Source organism: Balaenoptera borealis, assembly GCF_965194805.1.
Source record: "Balaenoptera borealis genome assembly, chromosome: 14".
NCBI classification, from domain to species: domain Eukaryota; kingdom Metazoa; phylum Chordata; class Mammalia; order Artiodactyla; family Balaenopteridae; genus Balaenoptera; species Balaenoptera borealis.
In genome coordinates, this window is record NC_138875.1 from 84,726,462 (window position 1) to 84,744,941 (window position 18,480).

Sequence of the window (18,480 nt, forward strand, 5' to 3'; positions counted from 1 at the left end):
CTTTTGTTTAGGGGCTGTGCTGTGTCCAAAACAAGTATCTCTGAGTGCTGGGAATGCACCCAGTGTGTGATCATGCTGTTAACGGAAGAGGTGGGTAGAGCTGAGAGCAGCCAGGAGTCCCCAGATGCCCTGAGGGCGTCACTTCCACCGGGAAAGAGCTACTGTTTTACTGTTTTCTTTGTGCATAGAGTTGAATTCACATAAACTAAATGCGACTCTACGTGAACATTGCAAGTGCACTACTTTTATAGGCTTTTGTTATGGTGTTGACTCACCTAATGCAAAGAAATAAATTCAGAATTGAAGAGACGTAAGTTTTAAATCCGACGCCGTGGCTTTCACTGTGCCACGTTCTCAATTCTGTGCACGAGGATTACCTTTAAAAGTAAGATGATGCGGGACTTCCCCGGCGGTCCAGTGGTTAGGACTTTGCCTTCCAATGCAGGGGGTGCAGGTTCGATCCTTGGTCGGGGAGCTAGGATCCCACATGCCTTGTGGCCAGAAGGCCAAGTCATGGAACTGAAGCAGTATTGTGGCAAATTCAATAAAGACGTTAAAAATGGTCCACATCGGACTTCCCTGGTGGCGCAGTGGTTAAGAATCCGCCTGCCAATGCAAGGCACACGGGTTCGATCCCTGGTCTGGAAAGATGCCACATGCCGCAGAACAACTAAGCCCGGGCGCCACAACTACTGAGGCTGCGTGCCACAACTACTGAAGCCTGCGTGCCTAGAGCCCGTGCTCCACAGCAAGAGAAGGCACCGCAATGAGAAGACCGCGCACCGCAACGAAGAGTAGCCCCCGCTTGCCACAACCAGAGAAAAACCCACATGCAGCAGTGAAGACCCAATGCAGCCCCAAATAAATAAATAAATAAAATTTTTTTAATGGCCCATATCAAAAAATATCTTAAAAAAGAAAAAGGTGATGCTGCAGACCCGTATCAGAAGGGCTGAGCATTAAGCGTGTTTGGCTAGGAGGTGGTGGCTTTCACAGATCCCTCCTCACGCTTTATTCCGCCTGGTCCCCAGTGACCGCCAGCAGACACTTTGCAGAAAAGCTGTCTCAGTAGAGTTGCTGTCTCCAGCAAAGCTCATGCCTTTGTCCTTAAATGGTTTCTGTGACGCTCCAGATGTCAAGCGATAATAATATTTGTATTCTTTTTCATCCATGAGAAAAATGACATGTGGAAAAGGTGCTTTGTTAATAAACCATAGAAGTTGTAAATTTTGATTTAGGCTGCACCTGATTTTCTCAAAACCGATTCATGTATTAATAATTAGAGGGTCATTTTATGCATTTAGCTTGAACTTCTTATAAAGATAATGGTTTTTTTTTAGGTGAGACATTTATTGTTGATCTATCACTTCTATGTGAATGAAATTATTTCCCCTTAAGCATAATATTAATATTTTTTTCCCGTACAAGTCTTCGTATAGCACTTTAGATCTTTCCTTTCTAGGGGTTCTCATCTGCCAAGTTCTGAAACTTTTTAAAATACTGATTTCTCATACCCCAACTCTAGTAACAGCGAAGTGTCTGCGTTTCAGCAGAATGTTTATGGTCTTTGTAAAAGAATGAAGATTTAAAAAAAAAAAACCTCTGTTCTGTCTTTTTGGGCTAGAAAATTGAGTGTAATACTATGTATATTAAAGAAAATTCTGAATCTTAATTACCCATCAGGTAAAGAGTTTTCAAGAAAAAGAAAGTCTGTAAAGGAGTGCTGGACTTTCATTAAAATGGAAAGACAAGTTTGTCTACCTATGGGGTCACCTCATAGGTCCAAATATCTTCAGTTTTTGCTCAGTGAGAATACATACAAGTGGCCTGATTGTGAGATTATATCAGATTGACTTACATACTGGTGAAAATAGTGATTTTTTTTTTTTTTTTGCCCCTGTAATGTTAGTTTTTTTTTCTGTTGGTAAAGGTAATATGCTGTTTGGATTTTTACAAGGAAAATGCATTTGTAAGTTACCTGTGTAATGTGAATAAGTAAGTAAAGAATAAAGTAATATGTATTAAATTTAGAGATTTAGAAACCACCCCCTCAAAAAAAAAGAGGAAAATAATTGTCATTAATCCTTCCATCTAAAAAATAATTTGATACTTCAGTATACTTGCTCTCAGCCTTTTTCTATGCATATCTACATACAGACACACACGTAATTTGAGCAGAGAGTTGGTACAGTTTTGAATACTTTTTTGACTTAACATTAATTATATTGTGAAAGTTTTCAAATTTGGTGAAAGATCTAGTCAGAGTCACTGATTAAAGCTCTTTCCAGCCATCCATTTTGCAATTTTAAAATTCAGGAAGGAGGGGAAAAAAGTTAGCCGCGCATAAACTTGTTGGAAATGAATAGGTTTGTGATGATATGGGCTGGTGAAAAACGTTTTAATAATATTTGTTCTTAAATAGTAGAGAGAGAAAAAAGGAAAGACGAGTTACTGGATATCGCAAAGTCAAAGCAAGAACGCATGAGCGCAGAGCTGCATAATCTGAGACAGGTAGGTTCCCACTTAACCTTCTCTATTAGGTGGGAAACGCTTATAAACAAACATCAGATTAGGAAAAGTGTATGCCCAGTGATTTCGTTTATGATGCTTTTGGAATCCTGACTACATTAACGGTATATCATATTAACCTAGCAGATAGGGTCTTGCTTATGGTAATGAAAGGTTAGGAGACTAGTTACATTAACAAATCTCAGTGCTAACATAGGAAAAATAAAAGCAAACATATTCAGCATACTTCTTTAGTCACTATCTGATCTGTTTTGGCATTTGAAAGTGCCAGTTGTTGGCTCAGTTTAGCTTTGTTGTTACACTTTATTTTGATGTATCAATATCTACGGCAGATTTACATAAAACAACAGCGTGACCTGCAGTTTCTTAATTTCAATGTGGAAAATTCTCAGGAATTAATACAGATATATGACTCAAAGATGGAGGAATCAAAGGCCCTGGAATCCAGGTAATCTTAGTATGATGCTATTAATATGATCTTGTGTTTTATTCCGTCATTCAGTCAATATTTGTTAAGTACCTGCTGTGGGCCAGTACTTAAGTACTGTTTGGTAGGTAGTAGGGAATAAATATATGTGAGCTAATCCTGGGTTGTAGTGAGAATTTTAGGCATGATCTTAATTTAACCATTTGATTAAATTCATTAAACACATTATTTGTGTGCTTGTGTAGAAGGCTTTGAGCTAAAGTAGAAATTACAGAGATGAATCATTTATTCATTCATTCAGCACTCAGTATTTTAGGCACGGGCTAGGAATAGGGAAAATGAAGATATATTGGGCATGGTACTTGCTTAAAATAATGCCAAAGAATGGTATAAATAACTGCAGTAGGAGTTCAGCTGAGGGTGATCTCTGCTCTCAGCTTGATTTTCCCATTTTCCTTGTTAATAGGAGGAGACGTCTACTCTTACCTATAAAAGGCAGTGTGTGAATTAAATTGGTTTCTGTAAAATTAAAATATAAATATATGAGGTCTGGTTTAATTTAACAAGCATACAGCTGCCCCACAGTTAAACTGAGTCCACTTTGACAAGCAGAAATGGTACAGGGAGTCATGGAAAGGAACAGGAATTCAGGGAGTTCCCCATCACCGCACATAGGCGCAGAAGCTGGGTTGGATGACGCAGCTCCTTCCCCCGAGGGTGGAGTTCAGGATGGGGGTGGTCAGGGTTTCAGGGAGGAATGTAAGGAGCAGCTGCTGCTACAGACAGTAGGACTGGGGACTCACCCGCACTTTGCTGCATTCGCTGTACTCTTCTTCGAGGTCTTTTGCTGGGGGCTGTTGCACCATTGCTCTGTATCCCAGCTGTGGCTGCTACTAATAAACACCAGACCAACCCAGTGACCTCTTGCAGGCAAAAACCCCTAACCTATTGGCTCTTTTTCCTTTTTGCACTGCATTTCCCCTGGGAGGTACCTGGGCTAGATGATTGAGGTTATTCTTTAAGAACGTAAAGTGGCTTATCCCATGCTAGAAGGAGGGATCAGAATCATACAGATTAGAACACCTGAATAGGCGTGACATGAAAAACTTTGACAATTTATTAAAAGGTTTATCACAATGATTTTTATTTTATGCACACGTGGTGTCATTTTTACTTTAGACCAGTTTTCAATATATAGATACATTAAGTATCCAGCAGATAAATGGGATGGTCATGAATGCAGTATGGTGAACACATTTGGCACTTTCCAATTTATCGTTGTACCTTGACTCTCCATTGCCTTTCAATCCTGACTTTACGTCTATTTAACTGTGAATTAGGAAGAGAAATAACAGATCAATCAACAAGTATTTACAGAACACTTAGTGTATGTTAAAGGCTGTCTTAGGTTCCAGGAGGATTAAAAATGCTTCTACGTGTGAAAAAAAAACCTTAAGAATCTTTTCACAAAACTTTTATATGTATGAAACAGTGAATGTTATAGTTATAATAGGAAAGTCGCTATCTGATTAATTAGATATATATTAATATGTACAGTAAGATAATGATTTGCAGCATGGATAGTGAGTACAGTGGACGTTAAGGATGGGAAGAGGGGAGTGGGTATGGTGGTCAGCAAGACTTCCTGGAGGAGGTTGGGCTAAAATTGGGCTCAGAAGAATATACAAATTCTACCTCATATTTTCACCTCAGACAAATGGGTCTTACTAGGGTTTAGCTCAGCTGATGAGGTTTGAGTGAAATATTTAGAACGACAGTATCAAATGTATCTTATAACTTCCGTTTTTTGTAATGCCACCATAGCAGAGAAATGTGTTTATCAGACCTTGAAAATAACCACCTAAAAGTCGATTTTAGGAGGGAGGAAGATCAGAAGTCACTGGTTAAGGACCAAAAATTTGAGACCACGTTGGTTCAGCAAAATAAGTCAGACAAGAGCTCTTATGATGTATGCAAAGAGAAGAAACTACAGGTTAATACTTCATTTGGGGGAAAAAGTGTAATTGCTGTCTCATCTCTATTTGTAAAAGACTTAGTGGAGAAACAAAAGTCTTGGTCTCTGGGAGGAAAAATCCAGACTGAACCCGAAAACAAAAGTACATTTTGCAAGATCCACGCAAAATCACCAAAAGGTGATGGAGTTGGGGTTCAGAATGAAGAGAAACAACTCTCGGAAACATCAGCATCTGTATCCGGTGAAAAGTGGCATGACGTCAGCCTTTACCTGGGCCTGGCCAACTGTTCTGGTTCAAAACAACCAGAAAAGCTGGATGTCGAATGTCAAGATCACCTGGAAAGGTCTGGAGTCTCATGTTGCCATAAAAGCGAAGCCTGTCTGGATGAAAGCGACGCCCGTCTGGATGAAAGCGACATGTGGGAATCCAAGTGCTGCCACCCGAGTAACTTCACAATCGAAGCTCCAGGCCACATGTCTGACGTGGAATGGATGAGCATCTTCAAGCCTTCCAAAGTGCAGAGAATCGTGCGCCACAAATCGGTGTGCACTTGTTCGGAAAGTGCCAGTGGAACCAAATACAACTCCTCTACAAGGTCAGTCTCGTTTCATGTTTGTAAACACCCAGGAAGCCTACTTACTGTTTTGAGAAATGTAAAAGGGCTGCAGTAGCCACTTCACGCCAACCGTGAAACGGAAAGCAGTGTTTACAAACAGAAATTGCGTTTGACAAACCGTTTCCTCTTTTCATCACAGGGTAGGCTGTTGAGTTTTTTGATTGTACAGAGACTGTATTGGATTCCAGTGAGAAGTTTGTGCCTAGGACAGCTTCTGAGGCAAAAGTTTTGCTTAAAAACAAAGCCAGCTGTCATGAGCTGAGCAAACATGTTTTATTTTAAAACAAACGGGGAGGTCACTTTACAGAGTAGAGTGCTGCTCTGGGGCATTCCTCAGCCAGGATCCTTTTGAATCGATAAGCCGTTTCTTTCATGTCCAGATTACATTCCCTAGACCCCAGATAAGACATTCCTTTTGCCCCCATTGGCTTATTTACACATCCAACTGCTTTGGCCTTTGTGTTCACTTTACATTTCCCAAACTTTCTTACTTTTAAAAATCATGCAGGAGAAAGAATATTTGTATTTAATAAGCTGGTAACAGTTATTGGTTTTTTTTTCCAGTTTTATTGAGATATAACTGACATACAGCACTGTATAAGTTTAAGGTGTTCGGCATAATGATTCCAGTGCATCAGGAAATGATGACCACAGTAAGTTTAGTGAACATCCGTCATCTCTTAGAGACACAAAATAAAAGAAAAAGAAAAAAATATATTTTTTTCCTTGTGATGAGAACTCTTAGGATTTACTTTCTCAACAACTTTTATAGATAACCTACAGCAGTGTTAATTACATTAATCCTACTGTACATGAAATCCCTAGTTCTTATGTATCTCATAACTGGAAGTTTGTGCCTTTTTTTTTTTTTTTTTTTTTTAAGTTTGTGCCTTTTGACCACCTTATCCAACTGGTTTTTTTAAGAGAAAAAAAATGGATTAGTTATTGGCATAGGCTGCATTTTTCAGGCTCATCTTACTGTTTGAATTGCTGAATCTTGTAGTTAGTTGAGGGGTGCTATACTAATGTCTGCTATTGTTAAAGGAAACCTAGCTCTTTGATCTTAAATTACAGAAAGGATGAAGTTTCTGTATTGAGAGCCTTATTTTAATCATCACATTGACTTTTTTTTTTTAATATATTATTTATTTATTTATTTATTTATGGCTGTGTTGGGTCTTCGTTTCTGTGCGAGGGCTTTCTCTAGTTGCGGCAAGCGGGGGCCACTCTTCATCGCGGTGCGCGGGCCTCTCACTATCGCGGCCTCTCTTGTTGCGGGGCACAGGCTCCAGACGCGCAGGCTCAGTAGTTGTGGCGCACGGGCCTAGTTGCTCCGCAGCATGGGGGATCTTCCCAGACCAGGGCTCGAACCCGTGTCCCCTGCATTGGCAGGCAGACTCTCAACCCCTGCGCCACCAGGGAAGCCCCCACATTGACTTTCATAGGACTCTATGATTAAACTTTCCTTCTGGTATTTTCATTGTTTGGATTATCGTTTGGCCCTTTTAGAAGCCTGAGTCGCTTAAAAATCATACAGTTATTCTGTCAACAAAAACTGGTTGTTACACTAAATATTATCTATTCATATTTGGTTTTTAAAGATCATCTTAGATAATTGCGAGTACCAGGAGGGCACAACTTCCTATTTTTCACTATTGAACAAAAACACGCATATATTAAAGGAAAAGCTTGTGTTAAGTAGTTTTAAGAGCAGAGTGGACACATATTAAATTTAATGTATGAAAGAAATTCAAAGACAATTTCAGAGTTTTCTTTCGAGGCCCTTTTGACCTCCATGGCTTGAAATGATTCAAGTGACTTCTTGTTCTGCCGGCAGAGGCATTTGCCAAGGCATCGCATGACAAACGCGTGATTAAGTGGAAAAGATAATGATGTTTTCCTGTTTTTCCTTAGATTATAAGAGCTTGTGTACCTACTTCATCATCTGACTAAAATGTTCACATTTATACCGCCGTTCCGTTTGACGTACAGGGGTTTATGTGTGGAGGGAGAAGCTACCGCAGCTCTGCCTGCCTTACGGGGCCTGTGGGAGGAAGAGGTTTCCAGGGCCTCTTGCTCTCAGCTCTGCTTTGAGCCCAGTGTTAACAGCACACCAGAAACTTAGCTACACGTGTCTGTTCTCTAACTACTGAGACCCTATGGAAGAATCAAGGACCTACAACAGTGCCATTCTGCTTTCACAGAAGGACTTGTAAAAGACCATTAACAAAAATCAGTCTCACAAACCGAAAACCTAAAATCTTCAAATGTTTAACCTTATGCTGTATTCATTTTTTTCCTCTCTTTTGGATGATCCCGTCCCTCACACCTTCTTTTCTTTGCTTTTTTTTGTGGGTGTGGGGAGGAGGGCAATTCTCTCTTCTGTAGTTACCCTTTAACGAAGAATTTGGTTTTAATTCTTACTGCTAAAGGTATGCATTCATTTATAATATTCTACACAAATATTCTGCTCAGGTCTCTAATGTTCTATTCAAACTTGAGCTTCGTCATCAGAAAAGAAAACATTTTCTTTTTTTTTTGTCCTGTTGAGATACTTTCAAGTATAACAGTATTGGTGACATGTGTTTGCTGTTGTTTCAAGATGCCTGTTTTTGTTTTTGTTTTATTATTCACAGTGAGCTGATTGCCATCCAGCAGTCCCACTGTTTGGGTTCTTCAAAATCTGCCTTAAGAGAGGGTGAGAAGTTCATAGAGACGGAGTCCTCTTCTGATAAAAAGAATTCATCTGAGATTTTGTTAGTCAACAAAAATGTAGCACTGCCCAGTGAAAAGGTTTGTATTTTGCTTAGAAATACCCAGCTTAATTCAAGCAAGACTTCGCCCCAGCATACTTTTAATTCTCCTAGAGCACTACTGTTAGTGTGCTTAATTTTGGCTATTCTTCAGGTTATTTTTTAATTATAGGACTTTATATTATTTAACTGAAGTCATAATTATGTACCTTCTTTTTTCTTTAAATATCCTATAGATAACTTCAGGTAGGATGTCCCTCAGGCCCTCCAGGTGATTAATATATCTCTTTTTTTTAAAATTAATTTATTTATTTTATTTATATTTATTTATTTTATTTATTTTTGGCTGTGTTGGGTCTTCGTTTCTGTGCGAGGGCTTTCTCCAGTTGCGGCGAGCGGGGACCACTCTTCATCGCGGTGCGCGGGCCTCTCACTGTCGCGGCCTCTCCCGTTGCAGAGCACAAGCTCCAGATGCACAAGCTCAGTAGTTGTGGCTCACGGACCTAGCCGCTCTGCGGCATGTGGGATCTTCCCAGACCAGGGCTCAAACCCATGTCCCCTGCATTGGCAGGCGGATTCTTAACCACTGTGCCACCAGGGAAGCTCGATATATCTATTTTTAATAAATATTTTAAACACACAGAAAAGGAAAAATACAAGTAACTATGTACTTACATTCGGATTTAACATGTTGACATTTTGCCATGTTTGCTATATTTTTCAACTTGTTAAAGAAATAAAATGTTACAGATAAAGGGTAAGTTCATGTGCCATTCTGCCTGTGCCTACCCTCCACCCCCACCAGTTAACCACTACCCTGAAGTTACGTCCATGCTTGCTTTATGCTTTTATGTTTTACATAAAAGTGTATACTTAAGGGCAGGAATAGAGACGCAGACGTAGAGAACAGACGTGTGTCCACGGCGCGGGGGAAGAGGGGGATGAATTGGGAGATTGGGATTGACATATATACACTACCACGTGTAAAACAGATAGCTAGTGGGCACCTGCCGTATAGCACAGGGAGCTCAGCTCAGTGCTCTGTGGTCTGTCTGTATCCCTTTCTGATGTGATTTTCCAGCTTTGTCAGTGTTTTGTGACCTTCATCTGTGCTGACACTGTGGACCTAGCGTCTTCATTTTGATTGTTGCTTGATGTGCGGGCCAGTGATTGAATAAACCGCAGTCTGTCCACGCCCCTACAGACAGGCAGTGAGGTTGTGTCTACAGTGTCATTATTGTGGATGAGCCAGTGTCTTCATCATGAATGGGGTCCCCTTTGCAGGTGGTTCATAAAGAAAATAAGTTCAAGTAAACTTAGTTATTTTTGGTGTTATTTTGGGAAGATATCCGGCTTTGAAATCAAACTCATCTGGGTTCAAATCCCGGTTTTGCTTTGTCATAGCTCAGTGACGTTAGTACAGTTATTTAATTTCTTTGAGCCTCAGTTTCTTCGCCTGCAAATATGCAATTATAACATCACAGTTGCTTGGTTTAAAGGGGATATTGTAGGGCCTGGCCCCTAATGGGTATTTGATGAGTGTTAGTTCTCTTTGTTCAAAATTGACTGCACCAAGTGTTGACTAGAATCGGGAGCACCTGGGACTTTTGTTCCCTGATGGTGGGAATGTAAATGGTAGAGCCACTTTGGGAAACACTTGGGTACTTTCTATTAAAAAACTACTTTAAAAAAAAATTAAATATACACCTACCCTATGACCCAGCTGTTCTACTCCTAGAGAAACGGAAACATATGTCCACATAAATATTAAAGCAGCTTTATGTGCACTAGCTAAAAAAACTGGAAACAACCCAAATATACTGCAGTAGGTGAATAGATAAACTGTGGTATATCCATACAATGGAGTACTTCTCAGCAATAAAAAGGAATGAACTATTTATACACATACAACATAGGTAAATCTCAAGATAATTATGCTGAGTGAAAGAAGCCAGACAGACAAAAGTATGTAATGCATCTATATAAAATTCTAGAAGATGCAAACTAATCTCTGGTGACTGAAAGCAGATCAGTAGTTGTCTGGGAATGGCGAGGAGGCACTCGCAGAGGCAGGAATTCCAAAGGGCCAAAGGCGTGATAAACGCTACCCATATTCATTGTGGGGATGGCTTCATGGGTGTGTACTCATGTACACATGTATGTAGGAACTCATCAGATTGTACACTTAATTAACTTAGTTATTTTTGGCTGCATTGGGTCTTTGTTGCTGCGTGCGGGCTTTCTCTAGTTGTGTCGAGCAGGGGCTACTCTTCGTTGTGGTGCGCGGGCTTCTCGTTGCGGTGGCTTCTCTTGCTGTGGAGCACGGGCTCTAGGCGTGCGGGCTTCAGTAGTTGTGGCACGTGGGCTCAGTAGCTGTGGCTCGCGGGCTCTAGAGCGCAGGCTCAGTAGTTGTGGTGCACGGGCTTAGCTGCTCTGTGGCATGTGGGATCATCCCAGACCAGGGATCAAACCCGTGTCCCCTGCATTGGCAGGCAGATTCTTAACCACTGCGCCACCAGGGAAGCCCCTGTACACTTAATTGTACAGTTAATTGTATGTCCACTGTGGAAAACTCACAGATTGTACACTGTGGAAAACTTTTTACACAGAGTTGAAAATTAAATAAGAATAAACAAACTAAGGCGTATTTCTACTTATTTTTAAAAGCTAACAAGCCTTTAGTGTTAAAGTTGCATTTTGTAAGTATTTTGACCTGGTAATTACGGCCTTGGCAAGTTGATTTAAGAGAGGTAAACAATGCCTAGGATTCTTTCATCACGTGGATGTTACTTAATTAGTTGTAGTAAGTTCTGTTTAAGTCAAATTATTTAGCAAAGTAGGTTCTAAGAAATAAATGGAATTTGGTTCTTCTAGTGTTTAATGCCCTGCTTTGATATGTAATACCTAAAGTCAAACATTAATGAACAGTTAACATTTGTGTCCGTGACATTGTACTTGTAAACGTAAACAATGAGAAGTGCTTCTTGGTTTCATGAATGCTTGCATTGTGTTGTTTGCCCAGGATGACCTTTCTCCCACAAGCAAGCTTCAGCGTTTGCTGGCGGAATCCCGTCAGATGGTTACAGGTCTGGAGCTGAGCACGCTGCTCCCCAGGAGCTCTGAGAACCTCAGCAGCAGCGCCAGAAATGTACGTGGTTCCTTTTTTTTCGACCCCATTTGTAGTATCCAGACACTCCAGTTGCTGTGCGCAAACGTCCCTTTCTGTTAGAGGGAAAGGGGAGGAGGTAGCGGGCTGGGCTTAAGGAGGAAGAGAAAGTCATACTCAGATGTCGCCACACCCAGACTTCCTCTTTCCAGTTACCTGGGCACATGTACGTACATTCCGGAGGATTTTTTAAAAAATACTTTTTTGTAGAAAATTTCAAATACGGAAGTAGAATACTTCCAACCACAGAGCTTCAGTAACCATCAGCTTTCTGCTGTTTTTGTTTCATCTTCCCCCATCCATACCTGTTTTCTCCTGAAACATTTTAAAGCAAATCTTAGACATCATATCATTTCACTCATATGTACTTCGTTCTGTAGCTCTAAGAGATAAGGACTTTTTTCACACCCAGCCAAATTAACAGGAACTCTTTAGTATCGTCTAATGACTAGACCACGTTAAGGTTTCCCCATTTATCTCAAAAATGTCTTTTTACTGCTTATTCAAATCAATACTCAACCGAGGTCCATACTTTGCGCTTGGATAAGTCCCTTAAGGTCTCTCTTAATCACTAACAGTTCCTTCTCCTTCCCTCCCTCCCTCCCTCTTTCCTGCCTTCCTCCCTCTTCCTTCCTTCTTCTTCCTCCTCTTTCTTCTTCTTCTTTCATTGTTTTTTAATGCCATTTATTTGTGGAAGAAACACTGGGTCATTGTCCAGTAGAATTTCCCACGTTCTGGATCTTGCTGACTCCATCCTGTCTGTTGTTTTATCCCCCAAATTCCTGTAAACTAGTGTTTCCATCTGGCAACTTGATTAGACTTGGGATCAGTTTGGGGTTTTTGTCTGTTTTGGGACGACGCCTTCCTGGGCGATGCTGTCTACTGCCTAGTGCATTGTATCGGGAAGATCCTCATGTCTGGTTGTCCCACTTTTGGATGTCAGGCTTGATGGGAGTTCAGGAGATTGTCAGCCTGAGCTTTTTTATTATAGACTTTCCCTTAAGTTCACTTAAGGATTTTAGCATTCCTTGATTTTTATGACTTAGATCTGTTATTTCATGAGGAATTGCAAAATAGTAATTTCCTAAATTTATCATTCTTTGGGGAGTGTTTCACACGTTAATTCTAACTGTCTTTTTTTTTTTTAATACTACTCTTTATTTGTTTATTTATTTATTTATTTATTTATGGCTGCGTTTGGGTCTTCTTTGCTGCGTGTGGGCTTTCTCTAGTTGTGGTGAGCAGGAGCTACTCTTCGTTGTGGTGCGTGGGCTTCTCATTGCGGTGGCTTCTCTTGTTGCAGAGCACGGGCTCTAGGCGCACAGGGTTCGGTAGTTGCAGCACACAGCCTTGGTAGTTGTGGCTCGCGGGCCCTAGAGCGCAGGCTCAGTAGTTGTGGCGCACGGGCTTAGTTGCTCCACGGCACGTGGGATCTTCCTGGACCAGGGATCGAACCTGTGTCCCCTGCATTGGCAGGCGGATTCTTAACCACTGCACCACCAGGGAATTCCCTCTAACTGCTTTTTCTAACTGCACAGGAACCTTTCAGTAGCAATGATATAAGTTGCTTTGTAGATTTTATAGCCTAACATAAATAGTGAAAAGACCATTGAACTTGAAATCAGAATACTTGGGTCCCAATTTCCTAATCTGTAGAATAAGAGCTTGAAACGGATGCTTTAAGATTCCAGGTACATTACTTGGATGTGCTATGGGCATAGTTAAAGGTATTTGAAGGCCATTGAGTTAAACTTTTTTGTATCCCTGACCAAAAAATCTAAAATTAAAAAGGTCTGCAAAACACTGAAATACCTTTCTTTTTAAATAAACTTTATTTAGGTGTAATTTATACTATCTCAGCCAATAAAGACATTTTATTAAGAATGTCTTTAGGGCTTCCTTGGTGGCGCAGTGGTTAAGAATCTGCCTGCCAATGCAGGGCACACGGGTTCGAGCCCTGGTCTGGGAAGATCCCACATGCCGCGGAGCAACTAAGCCCCTGTGCCACAACTACTGAGCCTATGTGCCACAACTACTGAAGTCCGCGTACCTTGCACCCGTGCTCCACAACAAGAGAAGCCACAACAATGAGAAACCTGTGCACCGCAATGAAGAGTAGCCCCCGCTCGCCACAACTAGAGAAAGCCCACGTGCAGCAATGAAGACCCAACGCAGCCAAAATAAATAAATAAAAGAATGTCTTTAATGCCTATATACTTGTTCTTTAATGAAGAACTGGTATAGATCATTAGTTCAATCAGTTTATTTAGCTCTAATGTATGTTAATGTATGTGTACATTACACATATGTACCCATGTAACCAACATCCCAATCAAGATATAGAACATCTCCATCACCCCAGGAAGTTCCCTCATCCTCTTTGGAGTGAATCTTCCCTTACTGCCACTCTAGGCAGCTACCGATTTGACTTTTATCGTCAGAGAATAATTTTTCCTGTTCTAGAACTTCATATAAGTGCAATCATACACTATGTACTCCTTATCTAGCTCCTTTCAATAGAATTATTTTGAGATTCATCCATGTTGCTGTGTGTATCAGTATTTCACTCCTTTTTATTGGTGATTAGTATTCCATTGTATATGAATAGACCACAGTTTGTTTATTCGCCTGTTGATGGGATATTTGGGTGGTTTCCAATTTTGGACTATTATAGATAAAGGGTCTTCGCTGCTGTGTGCAGCCTTTCTCTAGTTGTGGCAAGCGGGGACTACTCTTTCGTTTTGGTGCGTGGGCTTCTCATTTGCGGTGGCGTCTCTTGTTGTGGAGCACGAGCTCTAGGCGTGCGGGCTTCAGTAGTTGTGGCACGTGGGCTCAGTAGTTGCAGCTCGCGGGCTCTAGAGCGCAGGCTCAGTAGTTGTGGCGCACGGGCTTCGTTGCTCCGCGGCATGTGGGATATTCTCGGACCAGGGATCGAACCTGTGTCCCCCACATTGGCAGGCAGATTCACGCCACCAGGGAAGTCCCTGCTATGAACATTCTTACACAAGCCTTTTTTTTAACAGACATATGTTTTCATTTCTCTAAGGTAAATACCTAGAAGTAGAATTGCTAGTTATAGGATTTAACTTTTTTATAAACTGCCAAACCGTTCTTCAAGGTGGTTGTATGATTTTACATCCCTACCAGCCGTGTGTGAGAGGTCCAGGTGCTCCATATCCTCACCCAACCTTGGTTTTGTCAGTCCGTTTGATTTTAGCCATTCTAGTAGATCTGAAGTGGCATCTCATTGCCATTGAATAATTTGCATTTTCCTGATAACCTAATGATGTGCATCTTCATGTGCTCTTTGGCCTGTCATATGTCTTCTTCTGTGCAGTGTCTTTAAGTCCTTTGCCCATTTTTAATTTGATTGTTTCCTTTTTTATTTATTGAGTTGTAAGAGTTTTTCATATAATCTAGACACAAGTTCTTTATCTTTTGTCAAATATATTATTAATATTTTCGCCTAGTTTGTGGCTTGCCTTTTCGTTCTCTTAAGAATAAAAGAGCAGAAATTTGAAATTTTGATGAAGTCCAATTTATCCTTTTTTTTTTTTTTAACGGTGCGTTTTGTGTTCCAAGAAGTCTACCTCAAGGTTGTGAATATTTTCTCCTCCTAGAAGTTTTGTGGTTCTGTTTAGGTCTATGGTTCATCTCTTATTTAAATTTTGCGGATGATGTGAAGTAAAGATCAAGGTTCATTTTTCTCCATACAGATTTTAGCTCCATTATCGTCATCATTTGTTGAAAAGACTGTCCTTTCTCCATTGAATTACTTTCAGCATCTTTACTGAAAATCTGTTGACTGTATATTCAAGGGTCTATTTCTGGACTCTCCAATCAGTTCCATTGATATGGTTGTTCTCCTTACACCAATACCACACCAAATTGATTATATAACTCTATAGGAAATCTTGAAATCAGTATACATCCTTGATTCTGTTCTTTTGCAAAATTGTTTTGCCTATTCTAGGCCCTTTGCCAGGTCCACAGCAATTTTAGAGTCAACGTGTCAGTTTTTTAAAAATGCCCTCTGGTATTGTGATTTCATTGAATCCATAGATCACTTTGGGAAGGATTGACATCTGTGAACAGAGTATATCTCCAGTTGCTTAGGTCTTCCTTCTTTTCTCTTAAACTGTATTTTGTAGTTTTCATTGTAGGTGTCTTACACATTTTTAAAAAAAATTTATTTAATTAATGTATTTATTTTTGGCTGCGTTGGGTCTTCATTGCTGCACGTGGGCTTTCTCTAGTTGTGTTGACGGGCTTCTCATTGCAGTGGCTTCTCTTGTTGCAGAGCACGGGCTCTAGGCACACAGGCTCAGTAGTTGTGGCACGTGGGCTCCGTAGTTGTGGCTTGTGGGCTCTAGAGCACAGGCTCAATAGTTGGGGCACACGGGCTTAGTTGCTTCGCGGCATGTGGGATCTTCCTGGACCAGGGCTCGAACCCGTGTCCCCTGCATTGGCAGGCGGATTCTTAACCACTGCGCCACCAGGGAAGCCCCATTACACATCTTTTTAAAAATTTATTCCTAACATTTTGTTTATTGATGCCATCATACGTGGTATTTTAAATTTCATTCTCAAATTGTTTGTTGATGATATAAAGAACTATATAAATTGCATCTTTGCTACCTGGGCTTTTTGGTGGGGCTAATGGCAGACTCTGGGAGGGCTCACGCCAAGGAGTACTTCCCAGAACTTCTGCTGCCAGTGTCCTGGTCCCCACGGTGAGCCATAGCCACCACCCGCCTCTGCAGGAGACCCTCCAACACTAGCAGGAAACTTGCACAAGGCTGTTAGATAGCCTCATCCACCAGAGGGCAGACAGCAGGAGCAAGAAGAACTACAATCCTGCAGCCTGTGGAACAAAAACCACATTCACAGAAAGATAGACAAAATGAAAAGGCAGAGGGCTACGTACCAGATGAAGGAACAAGATAAAACCCCAGAAAAACAACTAAATGAAGTGGAGATAGGCAACCTTCCAGAAAAAGAGTTCAGAATAATGATAGTGAAGATGATCCAGGACCTCGGAAAAAGAATGGAGGCAAAGATCGAGAAGATGCAAGAAATGTTTAACAAAGACCTAGAAGAATTAAAGAACAAACAAACAGAGATGAACAATACAACGACTGAAATGAAAACTACACAAGAAGGAATCAATAGTAGAATAACTGAGGCAGAAGAACGGATAAGTGCCTGGAAGACAGAATGGTGGAATTCACTGCTGCGGAACAGAATAAAGAAAAAAGAATGAAAAGAAATGAAGACAGCCTAAGAGACCTCTGGGACAACATTAAACGCAACAACATTCGCATTATAGGGGTCCCAGAAGGAGAAGAGAGAGAGAAAGGACCAGAGAAAATATTTGAAGAGATTATAGTCGAAAACTTCCCTAACATGGGAAAGGAAATAGCCACCCAAGTGCAGGAAGCGCAGCGAGTCCCATACAGGATAAACCCAAGGAGAAAGAGGCAGAGACACATAGTAATCAAATTGGCAAAAATTAAACACAAAGAAAAATTATTGAAAGCAGCAAGGGAAAAATGACAGATAACATACAAGGGAACTCCCATAAGGTTAACAGCTGATTTCTCAGCAGAAACTCTACAAGCCAGAAGAGAGTGGCATGATATACTTAAAGTGATGAAAGGGAAGAACCTACAACCAAGATTACTCTACCCGGAAAGGATCTCATTCAGATTTGATGGAGAAATCAAAAGCTTTACAGATAAGCAAAAGCTAAGAGAATTCAGCACCACCAAACCAGCTCTACAACAAATGCTAAAGGAACTTCTCTAAGTGGGAAGCACAAGAGAAGAAAAGGACCTACAAAAACAAACCCAAAACAATTAAGAAAACGGTCATAGGAACATACATATCGATAATTACCTTAAATGTGAATGGATTAAATGCTCCAACCAAAAGACACAGGCTTGCTGAATGGATACAAAAACAAGACCCATATATATGCTGTCTACAAGAGACCCACTTCAGACCTAGGGACACACACAGACTGAAAGTGAGGGGATGGAAAAAGATATTCCATGCAAATGGAAATCAAAAGAAAGCTGGAGTAGCAATACTCATATCAGATAAAATAAACTTTAAAATAAAGAATGTTACAAGAGACAAGGAAGGACACTACATAATGATCAAAGGATCAATCCAAGAAGAAGATATAACAATTATAAATATATATGCACCCAACATAGGAGCACCTCAATACATAAGGCAACTGCTAACAACTATAAAAGAGGAAATCGACAGTAACACAATAATAGTGGGGGACTTTAACACCTCACTTACACCAATGGACAGATCATCCAAAATGAAAATAAATAAGGAAACAGAAGCTTTAAATGACACTATAGACCAGATAGATTTAACTGATATTTATAGGACATTCCATCCAAAAACAGCAGATTACACTTTCTTCTCAAGTGTGCACAGAACATTCTCCAGGATAGATCAGATCTTGGGTCACAAATCAAGCCTCAGTAAATTTAAGAAAATTGAAATCGTATCAAGCATCTTTCCTGGCCACAATGCTATGAGATTAGAAATGAATTGCAGGGAAAAAAACGTAAAAAACACAAACACATGGAGGCTAAACAATACGTTACTAAATAACCAAGAGATCACTGAGGAAATCAAAAAATACCTAGAGACAAATGACAATGAAAACACGACCATCCAAAACCTATGGGATGCAGCAAAAGCAGTTCTAAGAGGGAAGTTTATAGCTATACAAGCCTACCTCAAGAAACAAGAAAAATCTCAAGTAAACAATTTAACCTTACACCTAAAGAAACTAGAGAAAGAAGAACAAACAAAACCCAAAGTTAGCAGAAGGAAAGAAATCATAAAGATCAGAGCAGAAATAAATGAAATAGAAACAAAGAAAACAATAGCAAAGATCAATAAAACTAAAAGCTGGTTCTTTGAGAAGATAAACAAAATTGATAAACCATTAGCCAGACTCATCAAGAAAAAGAAGGAGAGGA

At 40.4% G+C, this 18,480-nt stretch overlaps 1 protein-coding gene across 5 annotated transcripts in view; it reads left to right on the forward strand.

The window, feature by feature from the left end:
- Nucleotides 1–18,480, forward strand: part of CCDC62 (coiled-coil domain containing 62) — a 46,036-nt gene that overhangs the window by 19,135 nt on the left and 8,421 nt on the right. For all 5 annotated transcript variants that reach the window (XM_082355905.1, XM_082355906.1, XM_082355904.1 and 2 more), the window contains 5 exons: nt 2,423–2,511; nt 2,862–2,977; nt 4,781–5,527; nt 8,185–8,341; nt 11,324–11,449. In XM_082355905.1, the coding sequence (XP_082212031.1) occupies nt 2,423–2,511; nt 2,862–2,977; nt 4,781–5,527; nt 8,185–8,341; nt 11,324–11,449 (1,235 nt within the window). The remainder of the gene's footprint in view (nt 1–2,422; nt 2,512–2,861; nt 2,978–4,780; nt 5,528–8,184; nt 8,342–11,323; nt 11,450–18,480) is intronic.